This window comes from Poecilia reticulata, chromosome 10 (genome assembly GCF_904066995.2).
Source record: "Poecilia reticulata chromosome 10, P_reticulata-male-v2, whole genome shotgun sequence".
In the NCBI taxonomy this organism is placed as follows: domain Eukaryota; kingdom Metazoa; phylum Chordata; class Actinopteri; order Cyprinodontiformes; family Poeciliidae; genus Poecilia; species Poecilia reticulata.
Window position 1 is genome coordinate 7251862 of NC_088839.1, and position 20305 is coordinate 7272166.

Sequence of the window (20305 nt, forward strand, 5' to 3'; positions counted from 1 at the left end):
TGTTAAGTTTTTAAAAATATATATATATATAAATATAAATAATGGGCAGAAGTTTAGGTGAAATATAACCAGTGCAGGATTTCCCCTTTAATTGAAATATTACAATATTCTCCTACTGACAATTGTATTAGTCATTTGTTACCAATGTTCAATGTTGAATCAAGCATCTACTTTAAGGACTTTACCTTTGAATCACATTTACTCTTAGCTTTATTTACTTAAGATTGAGAGTATTGTAACATTTTAAATCAGATTTTTTATTCTGGTTAGTTTAGGGTTACTCATTATTGGTAAATTTCAAAATGTAACACTTATTTCAATTTCCATATTTGCCTTCTTTCCTGAGTTTTAAACATCCTCAAATTTTCCCTTGCTGCTTCTAGTAACTTTATTAACCATAGTTTGGTCACCCAAACAGCATATGCTCTAGAATACACTGCAAATACACTCCTTTATTGACCAATAAGGACGCTGTATTTGTAGGTTAGATCACAGCAAACAAAAGCCTTCAGCATTATGTACTCAGTGTTTCGGCGTCACATAGGTTATCTTTTAATTTTTATGGCTCCGTCATGACAACGTCTGTAGGGTTTAGAAACAAAGTACGGAGGTGGTTTAAAAAAATAAATGAAAAACCCCACCCATATAGTGTTAATACACACTTAAGGAAATTAAACCTGACTCGAGTACAGAAACAAAACCATTAACAAATACCCTTTTTTTTATTTCATGGAGCTAATAAAGTGAATTAACATAATGCCTTGGTACCCAAGCCAAAATTTAATATGCCTCCACAAAAAAAAAAATTAAAAAAAAAAAAAATCTATGAGTGCACAATATTGTTAATACAGTGAGTCTGGAAAATACAGCCACTCTTACTTAAACTTGAGAGTACAAACAAGCCTCAATAACGGTGGTGCTCATGTTGTGGTTTCACAATACCTACCTCTATGGCAACAGATGTAACATTAAAAATGTTAGCTTATGGCATGTTAAACTTGTTCAGTGATCTCCCATATCAAAAAACAAACAAAAAAAAAAAAAACTATCACATTGGCATACAGAACTTTGTTAAAAGCAGTAGCTCAGTGTTCATTTCTAGCAGTAGAGACTATAAAAAAAGCATTTGTTATATCAGACTCTAATGGTAAACATAACTGTGTCCATTTCTTAACTGAAATAACTGACAGACAATGTAAGAAAAGCGTTTCATAGATTTTCAAATTCTCCGGCAGACGAAGCAGAGCAGTGAAACTGTTCTCTGCTTAATTACAAACTACAAATAAAGTAAAAAAAAAAAAAAAGGCAATGTAACAAACGTCTATCGTTTGACAGATTCAGCCCTAGATTGTTCCATGCTGCGGCATTGTCGAGCAGTAGTGTGTCCATGTTAGTGTAACTTCAATCTGCTGTCTCCCAGTGTTTTCTTGCAATATTGTTTTTTTTTATATATGTAAATGAAATGGATTCTGACTGAAACTGTTGATGAATTTCCTGTGAGAGCTTTATATCCCTTCCCAAGGCAAGTGTAAACAGTTCAGCCATTAAGACAGCTTTAAATTACAAATCAATGTAAAAAGGGGAATAAAAAACAAAAATCAAAAAGGAGAAAAAATTATAAAAGAAACCAGAAAGGTAAAAAGGTCTTCTAAATCTCCCAGAAGTCTGTTATTAGGACACAGAGGAGATGGGGTTGAGAGGTGAACCCATCTGTGTCAGCACTTTATCCAACCACTGCAGAGGTCCGTGCAGGTGCACCTCGATCCAGCAGGGGGTGCTGGTGACATCCTGTCGGTGGTACTCTGCTCCCCAGCCCTGAGAAATTTAAAAACACACCAGCAGAAAGGTAACTCATCACTTCTGTTGCTGCTGCGAACCGTTTCAAAGTAAAAGCGTGCGACTCGTCACCTTGACAAAGCTCATCCTGATGGTGCACATCTTGGTGAGCTCGTAGACGGCCTCGAAGCCATGGTTCACCGACTGGGCCAGTAGCTGAGCGAACTCCTGGTTATTGAAGATCTTCAGGCTGCACCCGCTCGGGATCTTGCACACGGTGGTGGGATGGAAGCCGTGGTGGAAGTTACAGTTGCGACTCTGGACGAAAATGCTGGTGTCGCTGAGGCACTCGGCGTACACTTCCCCTCCCACGTAGTACAGGTGCACCCCTGCGCAAACGCACAAAATGTCAGCGACTGCAAAACGGCAGCAACACATGCTACGTCCTTCCCTTCGCCGCCGTACCTTTGCCGATGTGCCTGCGGGTGTTTTCGATGGTGGAATTGCGGTTGACGTTGGACAGCAGTCCGAGGCAGAAGCGGTTCTTGTTGTTTGACGGGTCGGTGAAGCCGTCCACCAGCACGCTGGTTGACGAAGCGTGGTAGGCCTCGCCGACGCGGTTGTTGAGCTCATAGTAGACGATGGAGCACCAGTGGCTCGGCTCCTCGTACTCCACCGGCTGCACATCTGGAAGCGGAGCGGGTCGAGATACCTTTTAGCTTTTAGTGAAACGAACCGCGAAAATCTTTGAAGATTATCACAAAATCAAAGCAATTTTGACTTGGAGAAAGTCACAGAGATCAATCTGGCAGATCTAACAAACGCCGTTTTTTTTAATTTTATTTCCTGAAACACTACTGTTTCTCAAATGTAGTAAGAACTAAATAAAAATAATAAAAAAAGGCAGATACAAGCTCATTCTCTTAAACGCAGAGTAGGAAGTAATACAAGCCTTTTAGTATGATGGATAAAAACTGCCAGACCTGCATAATTTTCAAATGCTTATTTCACTAAATTCAGTGTTTCTGTAAAGCATAAAGCTACACTAGATCAATGAACATGCATATTAATTAAAGGAACGTTGAGAGGAAGGAAAACAAGTGGAGGAGGGAAAAAACAGCAGAACAAACACAGAAAGATTGATTGTGAAGCAGAGTCAATTCAAGAGCTGGGGTGAGATTCACAAGGTGTGGTCTGGTCAATTCTTAAGTGTATTGGCAACATCACCAATCTCTAGCTGGATTGGGGGATGTTTGTTCACACGATAAAGTCATTAAAAATAATGGATGCGATCGATGCAAACAGTTAAATGAGATATATTCATAATTCAGCCGTGGCACTAGCATCATCATCTACCAGCCATCAGAGGAGATGTTGGCGTCTCATTCAGGCGTTGGAGCAACAAGATCACTACCCTTGAATATCCAGCAAACAATGTCTACAAGAAAGTCATTCTGGTAATATGACTTTCTGGTCATAAATCAATCTGGATGCAATAAATGTATTTTCAAAAGATTTACTAACATAACTTTTCTATAATATTTCAGGTTTACCGAAATGCATCTGCATCTTTTTATTCAATTTTTTAACTCTCCAGATATTGTGTGCAGTTCCCACCTCTAGGTATGCTGCTACTCGTTTCCATGGACTGGCTGTCCTGGCCCAGCTGCTCCTCCGGGGGCATGTATGCCGGGGGCGGGGTGTCAGCTGAGACATGAAGAGCAGTTAGCAATGGATGAGACCAGTTGTTGCTGCTGCTGGCAAATGGTCTCACACACACACACACACACATCTCCCCAGACAATCATCACAGGATCTGTACCCCGGAAACGGTGTCAGATTACACGTACGCCTCACTTCTGAACCACATGCTAACCCATTCCCGACAAAGAGCAACGAGGCGTTTGAGTCCTTACAGGAGAAGGGAAGAAATGGAGAGAAATATGAACTACAACACCAAACAAGTTTATATTCTAAAATTAAAATCTGTCCCTACTCGACTTCCTGCAGCATATCTGGACTGGACTTTTCACTGTAACAGCCACCGATAAAAAAAAAATAATTTTTTTTTTAAAAATCCAAACAATTCAGTGTTTTTTTTCTCTCCAGCTAAATATGCAGCAACATTTCAGCAGGTAAATGGAGGAGGATAAAGGCTTCCTGATGGCCATACTTGGTGCCTTTGCTGCAGGCAGATGCCCCCGGTCTGGCAGACAGAGCTTTGCTGGCATTTCCTTTGTTCCCATTAAGACATGGTTTGATTTGGATCTAACTGGTAAACTCATTTGGTAAGAGATTTGCAAAAAGCTGCAAAATACCACGGAAAGAGTGATGTGGCTTAAAACTAAAATCAGGTTGGTTTTTTTTTTGTATCAGATCTGATTTTAATAATTTTCTTTCCTTGATTTCCTTTTTTTTTTTATTACAAATGACAAAATAGTTTCAAAAAATGTCTTATTTCAGTCGTCCCTTCTGTGTGTTGAACGACAAACTATTAGGAACAGGTTACTAGAATGCTCGTTTAATTATAAGAATAATGTAATAGCAGCAAAATAAAGACCAAATTTTACCAGAAGAGCATGTTAAATTACGAGAAAAAAAGTCGTTTTAATGAGAAAAGATCTTTGATGGAGCAAACTGACGTAAGCAGATCAGTTGGTGTAGTTCTTTCTTTAAAATAGACTGTCATTTGTGCGATAATTTTCAAATCCAACTACTGATAATTTCCTGCTGATGCGTTAAAATATTCAGGATTTCTTCATTTATAAAACGGATAAACGCATAACGTCACAATATGCTCAACATGACAAAATAGTCATTTTTATAGCAAAAAAGGGTTTTACTTTTTTGCTACATTTTGTGGAGTAGTTTTAATATTACAACTGGATTTTTTATTTTTAGCACCATTACAATTTGCTTTGTAATATGACATCTTTTGTACTGCTGCAACTTTTTCCTGGTAATACTACGACTGTTTTCTGTATGACAACTTTTCTGGGAATATGACCATTTTGTATTATTTCAACTGTCATTTTACAATTTTTTTCTGGTAATATGATGAATGTTTTTCATGCCATTATGACTTATCTGGTAATATCACCACTTATTACAATTTTTTTCTGGTGATATGACGTTTTTATATTTTACAAAATCTTTCTGGTAATGTGGCAGCCGTTTTATGCATCATTACAAATTTTATCATTGCTGTGGTAATATGATGACTTTATTCTCGTTATAAAAATTATAAATCTTGGCCTGGGCCTAGTTCTTCATCGTAGTTGATCTGAATTCAAAGTCCAAATAAATGGAGGCTGTGAAAAACACTTAAACAAAAAGGGCCGCCCTGGGCTTGCTGACGTCACTCTGAACTGTGGGAGCCCGCTGGTCCCCCAAAAGTCTTAATTTTTCTAATATTAAATCTTCGAAAACCAAAAATTTGATTAATTGCTGCAATAGATTTATAGCCCAGCCGTAACCATGGTTGTAGCTGGAAAATAACCTGAAAGCAAGGCGCTAAATTAAATGGAGCTCAGAATGACAAAGTAGTAAGAAAATGTGTCACAATATAATACTTTTACAATTGAAGCCGATTCCAAGTTAAACACCTGATACTCAAAACAATGGACAGCAGCAACCAGCAGGGGGAGCCTGGTGCAGTTTCTGGTCGGCCATGACAGTTCAGTAGCATCTGCAGCGCTGCAATTTGAACCTCTGAGCTAATTTGGGAAAATGAAAACGACTTTATTTGTGCCAATTCTGACCCAAATTAATATTTTTAAAGAATTTTCTTAACAATCCTAGATACCACTGGTACACACAAACATTTATTACAGATTCTGTCTCCTTTTAACTCCACTAAACAGATTTTTTTATATGTACATAAAATCATCTGAGCTCCTCTGACACACGCGTTTGCGAATCCTCGCTTTTTGCTGCTTGCGTAACAACAGAAGCGGCTCAGGAAGAACAGCCTGGCGTATTTCCCGGGGCCGGGCACGTGAGTGAGCTTGGCGTACCTGGGAGTTGGAATGGACTAGAGGGCCCCGAGCTGGCAGGAGAGTTGGGGTAGGTACCGCTGCTGGCTGGAGAAGAAGGGTAGGGGGAATTGGGAGAAATGGGGAAAGAGCCGCCGCCTCCTCCTCCTCCACCTCCACCGCCGCCTCCGTTGCTGTTGCCGCCGCCGCCACTGTGTGGCTGCGGGAAGGAGTCTGGGAAGGTGGCGTTCAGGGGCATGTGCGGCTCGTTGTGGGTGAGGTTGCGAAACTGTACGAGCAAGCTGTGCTGCGGGTTGAACTCGCTGTGCCTCGGTACCAGCACCGGTGGAAGAACTGGATGGTGGAGAGCAAAGACGTCCAGACGGGAACATTAGTTTAACACAGGAAACGCAGATCTGTAAAATATCATGTGGCTAGGCTAAATATTTACGCATCCGACTACAAAACATGAAGATATTTAAGATTCCTAAAGACTTGTCACTCTAAACGACTCAATTATTAAAACATTAGCCAATTACTAATATAGAAAATACAAAAAGCACTGAAGCTAAAATTACGCCAAGAGAAATAAAAGAAACATATCCGTCAAGACTGAAACCATTATTTTTAGTAATGTATTGATTATTCTGATGATCACCTGGATAAAACAGATGGCACATTCCACAGATTTTTAATTTAACATAACGCTAGCAAACAAGGGTACCGCATTTTCCGCACTATAAGGCACACCTGATTATAAGGTGCATAGAATAGACGCTTCAGTTTGGGTTGCCAATTTGTTCCGTACTCGTACACATCCACATTTGTAAAGAAGTGGTCCCAGAGTACTTTATATAGTAGTCTGCCTCAGTCGTCGTTTCACTCACGGTGTTGCGATATTGTGCCCAACCGCTTTCTGGGTAACACAGACCAACGGACACGCTGCCGCCGCAGCCTCCGTCTCTCCTCCCCCACCCCTCTGGCTTTAAATGCATTATCAAACTTTATTAACAAACCAGCGTTCTGACAACTATCCCAGCATGAACCGCGCACTTCTACGGGGGAAAATGAAGTCGGCGGCTGCTTACCGTAGTTGCTAGACCTGTTGTGGCTCAATAATGGTCCATATATAAGGAGCACCGGATTATAAGGCGCACTGTCGGCTTTTGAGGACATTGAAGGTTTTTAGGTGCGCCTTATAGTGCGGAAAATACGGTATATTAATATCTATTAAATGGGTATATTAGCAGCTACTGTTGCTAACTAGTAGCTGGCATTCTTGTCTCGAGTTGCAGAACGCACCGAAATATCTGTTCACAACTCAAAGTTTTGCATGAAAGTAAAGTCCCACAAAAAAAAAAGCTACACAGAATAAGATTAAATAGCCCTGTCTCGACAAAATTTAAGACCTGTGATTAACGTATTTCAGGCTAATTTGAATTTATGACCTTAATTTTACATACATTACTTCAAGACTTAAGGATGCGCAGACACCCCAGGTTTCTTAATGAAGCTTACGCAGTGATTAATCATAAAGAGCTGAAAGATCCTCTCTCTCCCTCATCGTTTGAAAGCTTCTGAAAGCCTTTGTTGATATGCTGCAAATGTGCAGCGTCTCCTGACCGACATGTGATCCACATCCTCGAACCAGTCAATAAAGAGCTGACGATCTCAGGCAAGCCCAGTGTCAGAACGGCCGTGCTGTCGGGGTCATCCTTCACTGCGTTTATGGGGTGTGTGAATGACATTAGGAGATGAGCGGGGAGGTTTGTGCAGGGAAAGTGCTGGGAGTTTTGCCCGAGTGGTTTGTGCGCTTAGAAAGCCGCTCTCTGATGCCACACCCAATCTGGAGTGCCTGAGGCATATAATCTAATAAGACTCCTAGAGCTAGTGATATTGATTTTCTGTGAAATGGAAGAGGCGGGTTGAACAGGCCTGCACGATGACAGCCTGCTGACCTTTGTGGATTTGTTTACCAGCTCCTCAGTGTTCCGAGCTCTAAGGGATCTGGCATGACTCAGAGAACCGTTCATCATTCATTTATTAAAAATGAATAAAAATAAAAAAAAATAAAAAAAATCTAAATCATTATGTCTGCTGTAAAAATGAAATTACGACATTATGGTAGGGTAATAATTCAGAAGATTACCGTGTGTGTTTATCGATCGCCTTGATTACAAACACTGCCGTTAATGTGTGGATGCAAGTGCAGGAAATCTTTTTAATTGCATTTATGGTCACAGTCATATTGATGTTAGCAATAGCTGCAAAAGTGACATATTTCATCCGCTTACTGTTTAACTGGGTTAGGGTTGTCAAACGGTGGACAGCGGCATCTAAACACGACGCTACTGTATGAGAATGCAAAGACTGGCAATTTCTAGGAAAAAAAAAATAAATCTGTTCATCCAAGACAGAAAAAACTTGGTCCTGCTGGCCTTTCTGTAGCTCTAAAATAAAGATTATTTTTTAATTAACTTGCAGCAGCTCAAACTGCCGTGCTGTATAAGGAATAATTATCTGTTTAATTTAAACGGGACAAAATATGACACACTGGCTATAGTCATTTCTGCTAACAATTTCTCATTTCAGATTGTTTTACAAACTGTGGCAAACTCTTTTTGGAAAGAAGATGAATGTCAGAAAGTACACTCGCAGATGTGCATATTTAGACACACACAAGGTGTGAAGCAGCAATTAGAGTAGAATAACTTGAGTAAAATACGTTGTGTATGTGTGTAAAACTGCTGGTTGATGTGGCTGGAAATAAAACGATAAATACTTAAAGATACCGACTAGAGGTATCCCGACAGACAAATTCTAGATCAGGTGTTGTGACACTGTGACCGATCCGTAAGGGCAGATCTATTCAGTCTAATTCTATGCTTTGTGGTCTGAGTGACATCATACTTTATGCTTATTTATTTTACATTTTATTTATAATTCCTGATTGAACTTTCTGAACCATTTGAAAGAAAGTTTGTTTTTTACATGTTTGACCAAAATAGTCAAACTTTTCTTTTTTGAGACTTCATAGTACATTTATCATTGCTTCAGCTGCTTTGTTTATTCATTTTGGATATTTAAAATGTCTTCCAGTTCCAGTGTTAAATGTTCTTTGGAAAATAAAGTTTCGAGAGTGGGTACATGCATTATTATGCCGTTCATCATTATATTAGTTGAAATGGTCTCAAAAAGACATTATTGCTTAATGCAATACATTCTGGGACAATTTATCATCCAGTAAAATGTGTTATGACAGACCGAGCTATAAAAATCATTTAAAGGGCTAGATTTGTTTTCACTTTTAAAGCCTAAATCTTTTAAAATATTCAGAATGATTAATGATTTTTTTTTTTTTTAGTAATGTACAATTTTTTTTATGTAATTTTGTCAAAATACAACAAATGAGCTCAATTTAGACCCCTACATCAGCTCTGCTAACTATTTATTAAATATATAAATTCATGAAATGAAATAGAAATCAGGCCAGGCATAAGATTAAAATGTCAGTCCCAGGTGCCATGTTTTGTGATGATCACAAGGAGTAAAGAACATTTTTAGTTCAGACAAGATTGAAAAGATTTTAAAGGGGCAGTGTTAAGTGTTTTCCAGGCACATAGTGCCTTTTTACAACACAATCAAGTAGCTATGGAACCCTCTGTTCTAAAAAATGCTGTATATATAAAATATGACTTGACTCCCTGATTTAACGCCTGAAAATTGGGCCTCCGTCTCTTTAAAAACTACTGTTCATTCTGAAACTCCACCTTAAGGAAGTCATCACAACATGGCTCTCTTAACCCTTCAACAACATTTTTACCAGTAGCTCGGATAATGAGCTCAGCAGATGTTCCACCAGGTGTTTGCCAATAGCTGCTGGCTAGTCTGAAGGAGCTGAGTGGGGGAGTCGATGCTTAGGGTTACTTTGTGAGGTGGAAGCTTGGAAACTGCAGCTCTGAGGAAGAGCTTCGTCCTCAAAGGCAGAGCTAGGTCCACCTAAATGTAATGGTTGCCATGGAGATTAAAGGATTTCTCAAACCAACACCCCAGGTATGTTTTTGATTAGGTAATTACATTACAACGTGATGTAGAACTCAAAAAAGTAAATTTTACATCACACTGCCCCATTAAAGTTAACCGTTTTCAGTAACAGAGCAGCTTTGTGAAATGAAATCGGCGGAAGCGCAGAAATCCAAGAAGTTATCTGAAAAGAAGTTTGTTTTTTTTACATGTTCAGGCATGTCTGGTTCATTCAGACTGCAACAGGGAAAAGCAGAGTGAACCCTCAGCTGATGAAAGTGTGAAAAAAATACAGTTGGTGCCGTTTAACACGTCAGGCCTTTCAGCATTTGTCACTCACAAAATATGCTGGATCAGCATAAGTTTGAAGACGAGCTGCACAACGGATCCGGTTCCAATCCAAATAGTAATATCAATATGTGCAATAGTGGAATCAGGACATATTAATGGCCATGCATATTTATAAAGCATTTGGCCAGTTGGAGAGCATGCTCAACAGACAGAAACAATCAGAAGAGATATCCTAATTTCATTACAGCAATTTTAAGAATCAGTATTACAATCACATATTCTCCTGATGTTGTGGTTGGCAGCTTTGTGGGAATGAGGCTTACATTCTCTCAAGGTGGCAGCATGTTGGGAATAGCTGTTACTTTCATTCTGATTTTTTCTTTAAAAAAATAAAAATAAAAATCTTATTTCTGGCAGGAAAAAAAAATTCTGGACAATTATTCCCTCTAGGTTTGGATGCTGTGCAGCTGGAACTGTATTTGGGATCAATAAAATTAAGTCATGACTTTGTGATGATTCTGCCATTGTTTTAGAATGGCAAAATGGAGAGTAAAACCCTCTCCATTGTGTGCTTTCACACTAAATGTGACGTCGCTTTGGTTCAAAATATAAATAATTGAAGGTCAATTAATGGCAGGACGGCTAGGAAAAAAAAAAAAGATTACTTGTTGTTCAAATAGAGTAGCTTTTAAACCCAAATCAGACGAAACTCAATGATGAAACCCATGGTGAAATTCAAATACTTTTTTTTTTTTATAGCATTTTCAAGGTAAGTTTTTAAACTTTTCCAGAACCACTTAAGAGATTTTAAAAAATACAAATGAACTAAAGACAGTTTCAATTAACTTATCAAATGTTACTATTATTCATTAAATCTTCTAAAGGAGGAAGAAGGAGAATGAAAAATGTCTCCTAAACGCCCTACTGACAATAAGTAATGTACTCGTTAAGTTTTCTAGCATTTAGCAAATCGAAATAATTTTTGTGATTCTAACTGACAAAACAAGAAAAGTTTAGTCTGATTTAACTTCTGACAGCAATAAAAATAACTCATTATCTTTAAATATCTGGTTTCAACTGTAAATGACGCCTTACAAATTTAGACTTTTAATCATATGTTAGAGATTGCACTTTATTACCAAACTGTGCAGTTTGAATAACAAATACTTTCAAGGACTTTATACAGAAATCAAGCACTTTCCAAAACACCCAAATGAAATCCGCTCGTTTTTAATCAGCTGTGTGAACCGTGTGAGTTTAATAGCAGAAAACCAAAACCAGTCGGACCAGTAGCACTTACCGGGGCTCTCTACTCGCTTGTAGTGATATGGGTTGATGCAGACCTCCTTCTGCTTGGAGCCGAACGGATACTCGCACACCTCCAGTGGCTTGAGCTCGTGGTGCGACTGCAGGTCCGGCCAGCGCCACACCCTGCAGTAGATGACGTGGGGGAGGCCCTTCCTGTGCGAAACCTGGAGACGACCGTCCAGTGATCTTGGGATGGTGACGCATTTGCTGGGCTGACCAGGACAGCTCAGCGCCTTCTCCAGGTCCTCCATGGCGCCCTTCTTCTTCTTCAGCTTCTTCACCAGCGCGTCCACCGCCTTCTCGGCCCACTTCTCCTCCTCGTCGCCCTGCTTCCAGCCAAGCAGCCGCTTGACCGCCGGGCTGGTGAAGGAGAACAGGCTGGACATGGAGGTCATGCTGCCGGCTGTGAGACTGTTGGGATTGTCGGTCAGTCCAGGGTTTTAGGGGGGAGGAAAAAAAAATAAAAAGTCCAAAACGAACTCTAAAAGAGCGCCCGAGCGTGTGAGGGTGTGAATGTAAGCACAGATGATGGGTGGGGTGAACGGAGAGGAGGTTTCAGCCTTGTCCGACCAAGGACAGGAAGCAAGGGAGGAACGGGAGTCAGCAAGCAGGACGCAGCTGCTCCTGGTCAGGAAGGGCCCTCCAAGCAAGCTGTTCGGAGAAGGGTCACCGCCGACGATGGAAAGAGAGGGCTGTAGGAGAGAGGGGGGGGGGCGTGCGTGTGCTGGGATCGGGACGCGGCTGCAGGTCTCACCGGCGAACGTCTGACACGCGCTCTACAAGAAAGTCGACATCGCTCGGATTGCTGCCGGCTCCTCTGGAAGCCACCGCCTTCCTGCACGGCGCAGCGCTGGGGTTTTAATCTGCTGCGCTCCTGCAAACACGAGAGAAAAAAAAAAAAAAAACATACAAAAACTATTTTTAGGGATTCACTGACCACGTGAAATCACTGAGATAAATAAGAATGTCTTATTGATCTGTAAAAATCGAGGAATTCTGTTCTTGAATATTTGGTGAAACACACCAGAACAGCGTCATCTAACGGATCAAAATTAAGCACTTTGTCGATCTGATGTGCTTGCTTACTTGCTGTAGTGTATTCTACTTGTATTATTGTCCGTTATCGGAGGCACTAAAAGTCAAAACAAACAAAACACATGTAGCCAAAAATCTCTGCAACCTCGGCTTTCCTAAGCTCCGCTCAGATACATCGGCCTTCGCTCTGCATCGTTCAGATCGACCGGACCAGGGTCAAACACATGTCGCCTCCGGCTGCACAAGCAGCTGTTTGGTGTGGGGGGGTTTGGGTGGTTGTGAAACTAGGTCGGTGGAAAAAGGATGTGACCACGAGGGCCGTTTCCTCCTCCATCTCATCTCTGCCCGGTCTCTCCCTCCCGGACCACAGCTGTCCGACAGCGGTGCGCCCACTCCCACCGCTCATTGTTCTACGCGCACATGAAAGCGAAGGGGGGAGCCGCAGGAAGGAGGACACAAAAGGGAAGCGCAGACGTTATCGGACCCAAAATGTTCTGGATTTTGTTTGGCGTTTCCTCAGCAGGCAGATGTTCAACAGACACTGACGAGATCAGACCTGGGAGCTTTAGACTTAAAAGTTGCTAATCGTCACTTAGCAATGATGACAAACAGTCATGCTGTACATAAAGTCAAAAAAGGGTGAATTTTTTTTAATAAAAAGTAATCAAAGACTTTATGCATATCAGGATTTCTGCTAAGATTTTTTTTTAAACTGGTGACACCAGCTTAAAAAACATTTTGAAGGAGCCTTCAAAATATATCGGAAACATTAAGCATTATGGCCAAACTATATTAGTTGGCTACCTTACTGTTGTTCAAAATCAATCAAAAATTTATTCACTCAACAAAACATTTAATCATCAATGAACAAAAACATTGTCTTGTAACAATTCTTCTACATGAGTAAAAGGGAGCAGGAACAAGGAAAGCCTTATAAAAACCTGCCTCCTCTATAATTACAAATTAATCCCGTTTTCATGGCTGCTTATATAAAAATCAAGAACATAACTTACAAACACTACATCATTCTCCTCATTAACTAAGAGTATGAGACAATCTTTTTTTATTTTAAAGTATTTTAATTTGGTTTAAAGTAGGACTTTTTTTTAAATCCTCATCTAAATTATTCCATAATTTGACTCCATGCATCGAAATATTTTGTTTTAAAGTAATGCAACATACGTTAACATTAGGGTCAACTGTACAAGTTTGAACTAAAAATGGATTCAACTTAACCTTCCTCAGGTAGCTTTCTTTCGCTTTTTCTCTCCCGCTACTTCAGACTGTCTCTATTTAACTTCACTCCTGAAAGCAGAGCAGCGCACAGCAGCCAGCTTCACAACCAGACTGGAGGCTTTTCAATATAAAGTGAATTTTAATGTTTTACATTTAAATTCCTTTCAAACTCTGATTATGGTTAGCATAAGTGTGCAAATACAGGCTATAAATGTAGTTTTAACATTTGTATTTTTAAAAATTACATTTTGCCCTGTCGGTGCGCTAAAATCAATAACATGTAGAGGAAACTGAATATGTTTTAGACATGAACACCAAAAATATCAATTTGCAACTATCAGGAAAAAGTTGCTGATTAGAAATGCACCAATGGCTCAGAGAAAAAGAACTAAAAATATCCTTCATCGGCTGTGATTGCAAATTAGTAGATTGAAATATGAAAAACTGTTTTTGCTTTGTTTTATTTGTCGAGTATGTCAAAAGTCCCAACATTTGCAGTCTATGAACTCGTCAACCAATGGCATGTACTTTGGTGTCTCAGTCACATAAAGGTTAGACACACACTTTGATAAATTAGTAGGCATCATTTGATTTAAAACTAAAATTTACATTTACCCATTGGCTTTGCATTTTAAAACTTAATTTATTCCATTTTTACTTTACCTTTTCAACACCACGAAGGCTAATTTAACTTTCTAAACTGGTCAAAATCAGAATCAGAACATAAAGACAAACAGAAATCTGATTGGTTCAACTTCAGTAATTAGTTTAGGGCATATATAAAAAAACAGCAGAATGGCGACCTACGGTACAAGAAAAAAAATCGGCCAGTTCCGTTTAGCCATGGGTAGGCTTGTCGCGATAAACGATAAATCAATTAATCGCACGATAAATTAAACCTATTGACCTCATTTTAATTATCGTCTCTTCCTGCCTTTTTTCTTTCTCTTGACACTGAATGAAAAAAGGCTCAGCTCCGGTGCTGTCCACTGACCCTCCCCTCCCTTCCTCATTTCCTTAGTGTAATGTCCAGCGCACACTACACGAGTTGTCGGCCCATTTTCAAAACCTGAGACACATTAGCCGACAGAAATCCTAGGTATAACGGTTCGATCGGGTTCGTCGTGTCGTGTGGTGTCCAGCCACATAGGCACAAAATAATGGTTACAAGTCCAGTTAACTACTTTTAAAATCAGGCATTGATCAATGCTTTACTAGAATCTACCTGTGATGCATGTGGCTAGAGTCAGCGTAAGGTCCTGACTGAATAAAAATCATTATAACCTATTTATGTCACGTTAACAATGAACAGCTGAAAAGTTACCGGGTTTATCAACTGCAGTAGCAATTTGGCTCCAACTCCTCTCCTTATCATTTCTATATTCTTTGCACGAAATGTTAAATAAATGTTAATGTCGTTTCCACATATCTCCAATGTCCGCTGGACTTCGGGTTGGCCGTGTCAGCTGTTTGGGATTCCCCTACGTAATTTCCCCTCAGAAAGCACGGAGGAGAATCCGCGCTCTCTGATTGGCTACCTGTCACATTCAGCGTTAAGCTCCCAGTCGGGGAAAACCCCTGATTTAGATCGGAGCGGCCACGACGATCTAAATCACACTACAGGATGATCGGTTACGAAATCACCAGCGACAATCTTAGATCGGCCAACGATCTAAGATTGTCGTAAGGGGAAAATGGGGGCAAAAAATGGTGGTGTGAACTACTGCATTAGGTAGTGGAATGTGCTCGTTTTCTCCATTTAAATCTCGTGATTACTGAAGGGCAATATAGTATACAGACTTCATATCTGCACTCTTTTGGTTGAATGCAGTATTTATTTCCACTTTGGCTTCATGTTGCTTAGTTTTTATTCAAGTACGTTTTTTGTTAATGGAGACTGAGAATCCATTTTAGTTTTGGTTGTTTTGTTTTAGTTCATCAGTTCCAGTGTTATGTGTTTTGAAAATAAAGTGTGCATCTATGGCAGGAAATCACATGCACCATTAGTCATTTCCATTAAATCAGTGTCAAAAGGTCTTGAAACAATATTATCGTTAATCGCAATAATTTTTTAGACAATTAACCGTCCAGCAAAATTTGTTATCGTGACAGGCCTAGCCATGGGATCGGTGCACTGCTAGTGATTTTGATGCTACATGTTGGGAGTCACAGTATCTGGGGAATTTAACTCATTCATTTGTTGTTGGATTTTAAATCCATTATCCCCATCAGACTTAAAAAAAAAAAAAAGAAATAAAGAAATCAGTGTCGGCAAGGAGGAGAAGACTGATCAGCACATCTCTATTGCTAATCTTTTTCAAGTTTACGCTGCTCAGTGATAGCTTATCACGTTTCAACTATCAAAGGCGGAGATCAAATCAGACTTAAACACATTTTCATGGACACTTTCTGAAACACATGGCTGGGAGGAGAATACAATACTCATCTTCTGATTCACTGAAACCACCACACTAGATGATTCATGGCCTTGCAGAGATCATCAGGAATTTCTGAGCAAGAAGGTACAAGCTATATATATATATATTTATTAATTTTGTTATAGTCACATGATTAGCAGTTCTAAAAACAGCGTGTACAGAAACCTCGACAACACAAGAACTCAAGCCAAGAAGTCGGCGAAGTGGCCAAGCAGAGGCAGTAGAAAGCAAATTATCTCAGATTTATAAAAGATAAGGCCGCACTACAAGCTCCTTACAGAACTGCTGCAAAAACTCTACAAGCTTCAACAAAAACTGGAGGGGAAAAGAAACACTTACAGGCTCATTAATGCTCTGTTTTGCTTTAGAATGTCTGAAATGTTCAAATGTAAAGTAGAGGGAATGACAACACGGAACAACGGGTCGGTTTAGGAGAGAGCACCCTCCGCTTTTCCACCCAGAGACAGACAGGAATCAGGCTCATCTAATGTTGCACAAACCTTAAAATTGTAGTAAGATAAGCCTAATGTGCTGCTCGAACTTTACACAACTACAACACAGTACATATATTTTAATATATGTATATATATTTTATATATATATATATATAAACTTCAAAGCTGTATTGAGAGTTACTATGAGAATTCCCCTTGGGGATAAGCTAACTAGCCTAGCTCTCGTTAACAGAACTTGTTTAGCATAAAGTTAATGTCAAACGCTTCACAAAAAGTAAGCTTATCTACTTAGAATAAAGTTTAAGAGTTATATTTTCTCTTTAAAACGACAATTAATTTAAAAAGTATGTTTTACTCCTGACGTGTAGCATAAGCTGCTTTTGTCTTTCACCGTCAGCTTCTTTCCAGAAACTTTTAAAACTTCTAATAAGTGACGCAAGGCTAATGTGTGCTAGCCGTTAGCCTAGCCCTCCTCAGTGGGACAGAGCAGCGAGCCTACGGACACCGCACCGATGACGCTCTCTACATTTTACTTTTACTCGTTTGCCGCAATGGCAAAACTGGGGTTTAGCTACATACCTTCGTACGGAGTCAAGGTTCCATAAATATGGTCGTTCTTGAAAATATTTCAATCCAAACTCCCAACTTTTCTACTTGTAAATTACACTTCGCTTCTACCGACCCTTCTCTCCGACTCCTCACGCCGTGTCCTACAGATCCAGGAGACAACTAGACTGGAAACAAACGCATATCCCTCCGCCGCCACCAAAAGAAAAAAAATAGTTCTCACTCTAGCGAGAACTAGAATGAACTGGGCTGGAGACTTGACAAATCTCCAGTCCAGTCATATTAACTGCATCAAACATATTTTATTGTGCTAAAAATACGACGTCCAGAGACATGTTTAAAATAAGATTTACTCGATCCATCTTGCGCATGATCCAGGGCGCTCTAAGTTAAAACGTTTTCCCTCCAACCTTATTTATGCAAAAATAAGGGCAAAAATAGTTCCAAACGCAATATCTGCGTAACGTGTAAGAAAGAAAGCAACAATAATATAAGCGTAGTGTTTATTTTTGTGTGTTTCCGTGTTGTATGTGAAGTCTTACGGTGGTCGTGCTGAGGCTGGGGAACGTCTCTCTCTCTCGCTCACAAGTTGCTGGCTCCACTCAGTCTGGAGCGCTGTGGTTTGTTGTATTGTTACCCTTTGTTGTCAGTTGCTCGAGACTTCAACAATTCCCGCGTTGCTAATCCGTTTAATTTTAATTAATCCAACTAGCTCCTCCAGATTCGCTCCCGTTTTCGCAGACGAAACTCTTCTCACGGACTGTACTGTTAGGAATGCGGACTCTCCATTCAGTCTCCGAATATAGTGCGGTATTTGTGGATCCGCCACTAGTGGGCAACCGTCGACCTTTTATTGAAGTGAACAATTTGTGTGAATCTGATGGATTTTCTATTCTTAGTTTCAATTATTGAACGCTTTGGAAGTATTTCTAAACAGAGGCGACCAAATTGTGTGAGGCCATGGGCAGAATTTGATTTGGGGGCCCAATTCAAGATTAGAAAGCTAACCCTGATTGTCTAAATGTGATATTCCATCCATCCATTGTCGATTCTGACTTATCCTTGTAAAATGTGTTACTTATCAAGAGTACTAAATAAATATCAGCAAATACATTGTGGATGTAGGTTTATTTCTCTGATTTACTCAATCATTTATTTAAGTTATTTAGAATGGTGACGATGGAAAGATGCATGTCAATTAGAGGTCAGTTTATGGAACAGTCTAGATCAGTGTTTCTCAACCCTGGTCCTCACCACCCCCCTGTCCTGCATGTTTTAGGTATTTCCCTTCTGCCACACACCTGAATTGTATCTCTGGTTGATTAACAGGCTTCTGCAGTACTTGATGGTCATGCAATCATTTGAATCAGCTGTTCTGGAATAGAGGCACATCTAAAACATGCAGAGCAGGGGGGCGCTGAGGACAGGAGTTGAGAAACACTGGTCTAGATTCTAGACAGTGAGCCAATAAAAGGATCTAAATCTCTTCCTGCTTCTAAAATATATGACACCGAATCAGCAGATGTTTAATTGTGAATTTTTGGTGTGTATGATGTATGTTTGCAATAGTTTTTTGAGCTGAATAGCTAATTTTTGTTCTATGTGAATAGGGACCAGATATAATGTTCACACTTCATGCTGCTCCTTTTCTTAAGTGATTTCTTTTAGTCGTTATCTGAACTATTCATATTCATCTTTAAGTGAATGAAGCAAAAATATAAAATGAAAAGTTACGATGAAAACGGGGACAACCTGACCACTTGCCAACTCTCCTATAAGAGGAACAAGTTTTGGAAATGGCACCGTTTACATGTCTGATTATGTCTCTGGAAAACTCCAGAACATATTAAGATCATTTATATGATCAGATACATTTATCCTAAGTGAGCTATAAGATATAGCTATGGCATGATCACTTTTTATTATTTTTTAAGCCAAAAATTCACATATAATTTTGCATCAAGACACATTTTCTTTAAAAATTACATCATGGTTCTCTGTAGGAGTTTCGAGCAGATTTAAGAGACTTTTAATCCATTTTTCTTGGAAAGGCAGATGAAGTGCCTTTAATAGTGAAGGTAGACAATTAAACCGCTGGGAGGAATCGTCTCGGCTGTCTGCAAAGCCTCATTTGCCCTTTACTCTTGTCTGTCATTTGTTAAAGCATTTGAATAATGGCGGATTAGTGAACAGTTTGCTCAAAGAAAGGATGAGCAGCTGCTTTCGCTATTTTTGATTAATCACACGGCCACTGAGAGCAGACGGGGCCTTCCAGGCAGAGATGGCAGCTCAGGCGAAGCGTTTCCACTTTACACGCTGCTGCAGTCCAGAAAAGAGCCAAGTGATGTGTGTGACTTGGTAACCTGTCACTGAGAGACACGATTCAAAACATAAAACGATGTTCAAATATGTGCATAAATTACACAAGTTCACACACTCTCACACGTCTCGTTACAACCACAATTTGTAGTTTGCTGTCTTTGAATTTTATGTGATAACTAGACAAAAGAGTGCATTTTTTGTGAAGAATGAGAAAATTTGTCTGATTTTCAAAAATCTGGACAAAAGAAAATCTGAAAATTGCAGCTGTGAGTCTGATATTTACTACTAGATACTAAGTTTTTTTTCCCTCAGATTCTCAATTTAATTTAATTCTAGACTTTGACTGAACCATTCAAACACATTAGAGTGCTTTGACATAAACTACTCAGTCCAGTTAAATAAGTTTTGCTTGAAGCCGAGAATGTTACATAACCTTCACTTAAAATTTTTTGATAAACATCTACTTCGGAAAATGTGTCATTTAAAACAAACACAAAAAAACTCTTGTTATTTCTGTTCTTAGGTTTCAAAACAAACAAAAACAAAAAAACTTTAACAGACAATAAGATGGATTAATTTCCTTCTGTGGGATGTTAAAATTTACGAGAAAAAAGAAACAAAGCATGATTTCCAACTAAAGATGCAAAAAATTGATCTGAAACCATATTTTTAATGTTTAAACCAACATTTGTTTTTCGATTTATGTTTAAAATGTTACTTGAATTTTTTTATTATTTTTATTTTTAGGCCACAGTTACTAAGGAACATTATGGAAGGTCCAACGAGCCACAGGTGCAGACAAGAAGATGAATCTGCTAAAAATAAACAGAAATAAATAAACACTTTATGGTTGCAATGTGCAAAAGTTCAAAGGGTGCAG

The 20305-nt window shown here is 39.4% G+C and overlaps 1 protein-coding gene across 2 annotated transcripts; it reads right to left on the reverse strand.

Annotated features, from left to right (window-relative positions):
- Positions 1 to 432: 432 nt before the first annotated feature.
- Positions 433 to 17932, reverse strand: smad5 (SMAD family member 5). Of its 2 annotated transcripts, none has more exons than XM_008419811.3 (7): positions 17646 to 17932; positions 11365 to 12246; positions 5793 to 6104; positions 3394 to 3483; positions 2242 to 2463; positions 1909 to 2165; positions 433 to 1815 (listed from the first exon to the last, which is right to left on the reverse strand). In XM_008419811.3, the coding sequence occupies exons 2-7, from the start codon at positions 11765 to 11767 to the stop codon at positions 1672 to 1674; spliced, it is 1428 nt and encodes a 475-aa protein (XP_008418033.1). In that variant the 5' UTR covers positions 11768 to 12246; positions 17646 to 17932; the 3' UTR covers positions 433 to 1671. The 2 variants fall into 2 exon arrangements, with proteins under 2 accessions (XP_008418033.1, XP_008418032.1); XM_008419810.3 differs by lacking the exon at positions 17646 to 17932 and adding an exon at positions 17116 to 17271.
- Between the last annotated feature and the right edge of the window lie 2373 nt (positions 17933 to 20305).

Bases quoted from the DNA above. Each gene is read 5' to 3' on its own strand.
- smad5 (XM_008419811.3), bottom strand. From the start codon at position 11,767: ATGACCTCCATGTCCAGCCTGTTCTCCTTCACCAGCCCGGCGGTCAAG. The intron at 6,105-11,364 runs GTAAGTGCTACT...TCCACCATCCAG, and splicing joins CAAGCGAGTAGAGAGCCCCG to TTCTTCCACCGGTGCTGGTA. The intron at 1,816-1,908 runs GTGACGAGTCGC...TAAATTTCTCAG, and splicing joins TCAGGATGAGCTTTGTCAAG to GGCTGGGGAGCAGAGTACCA.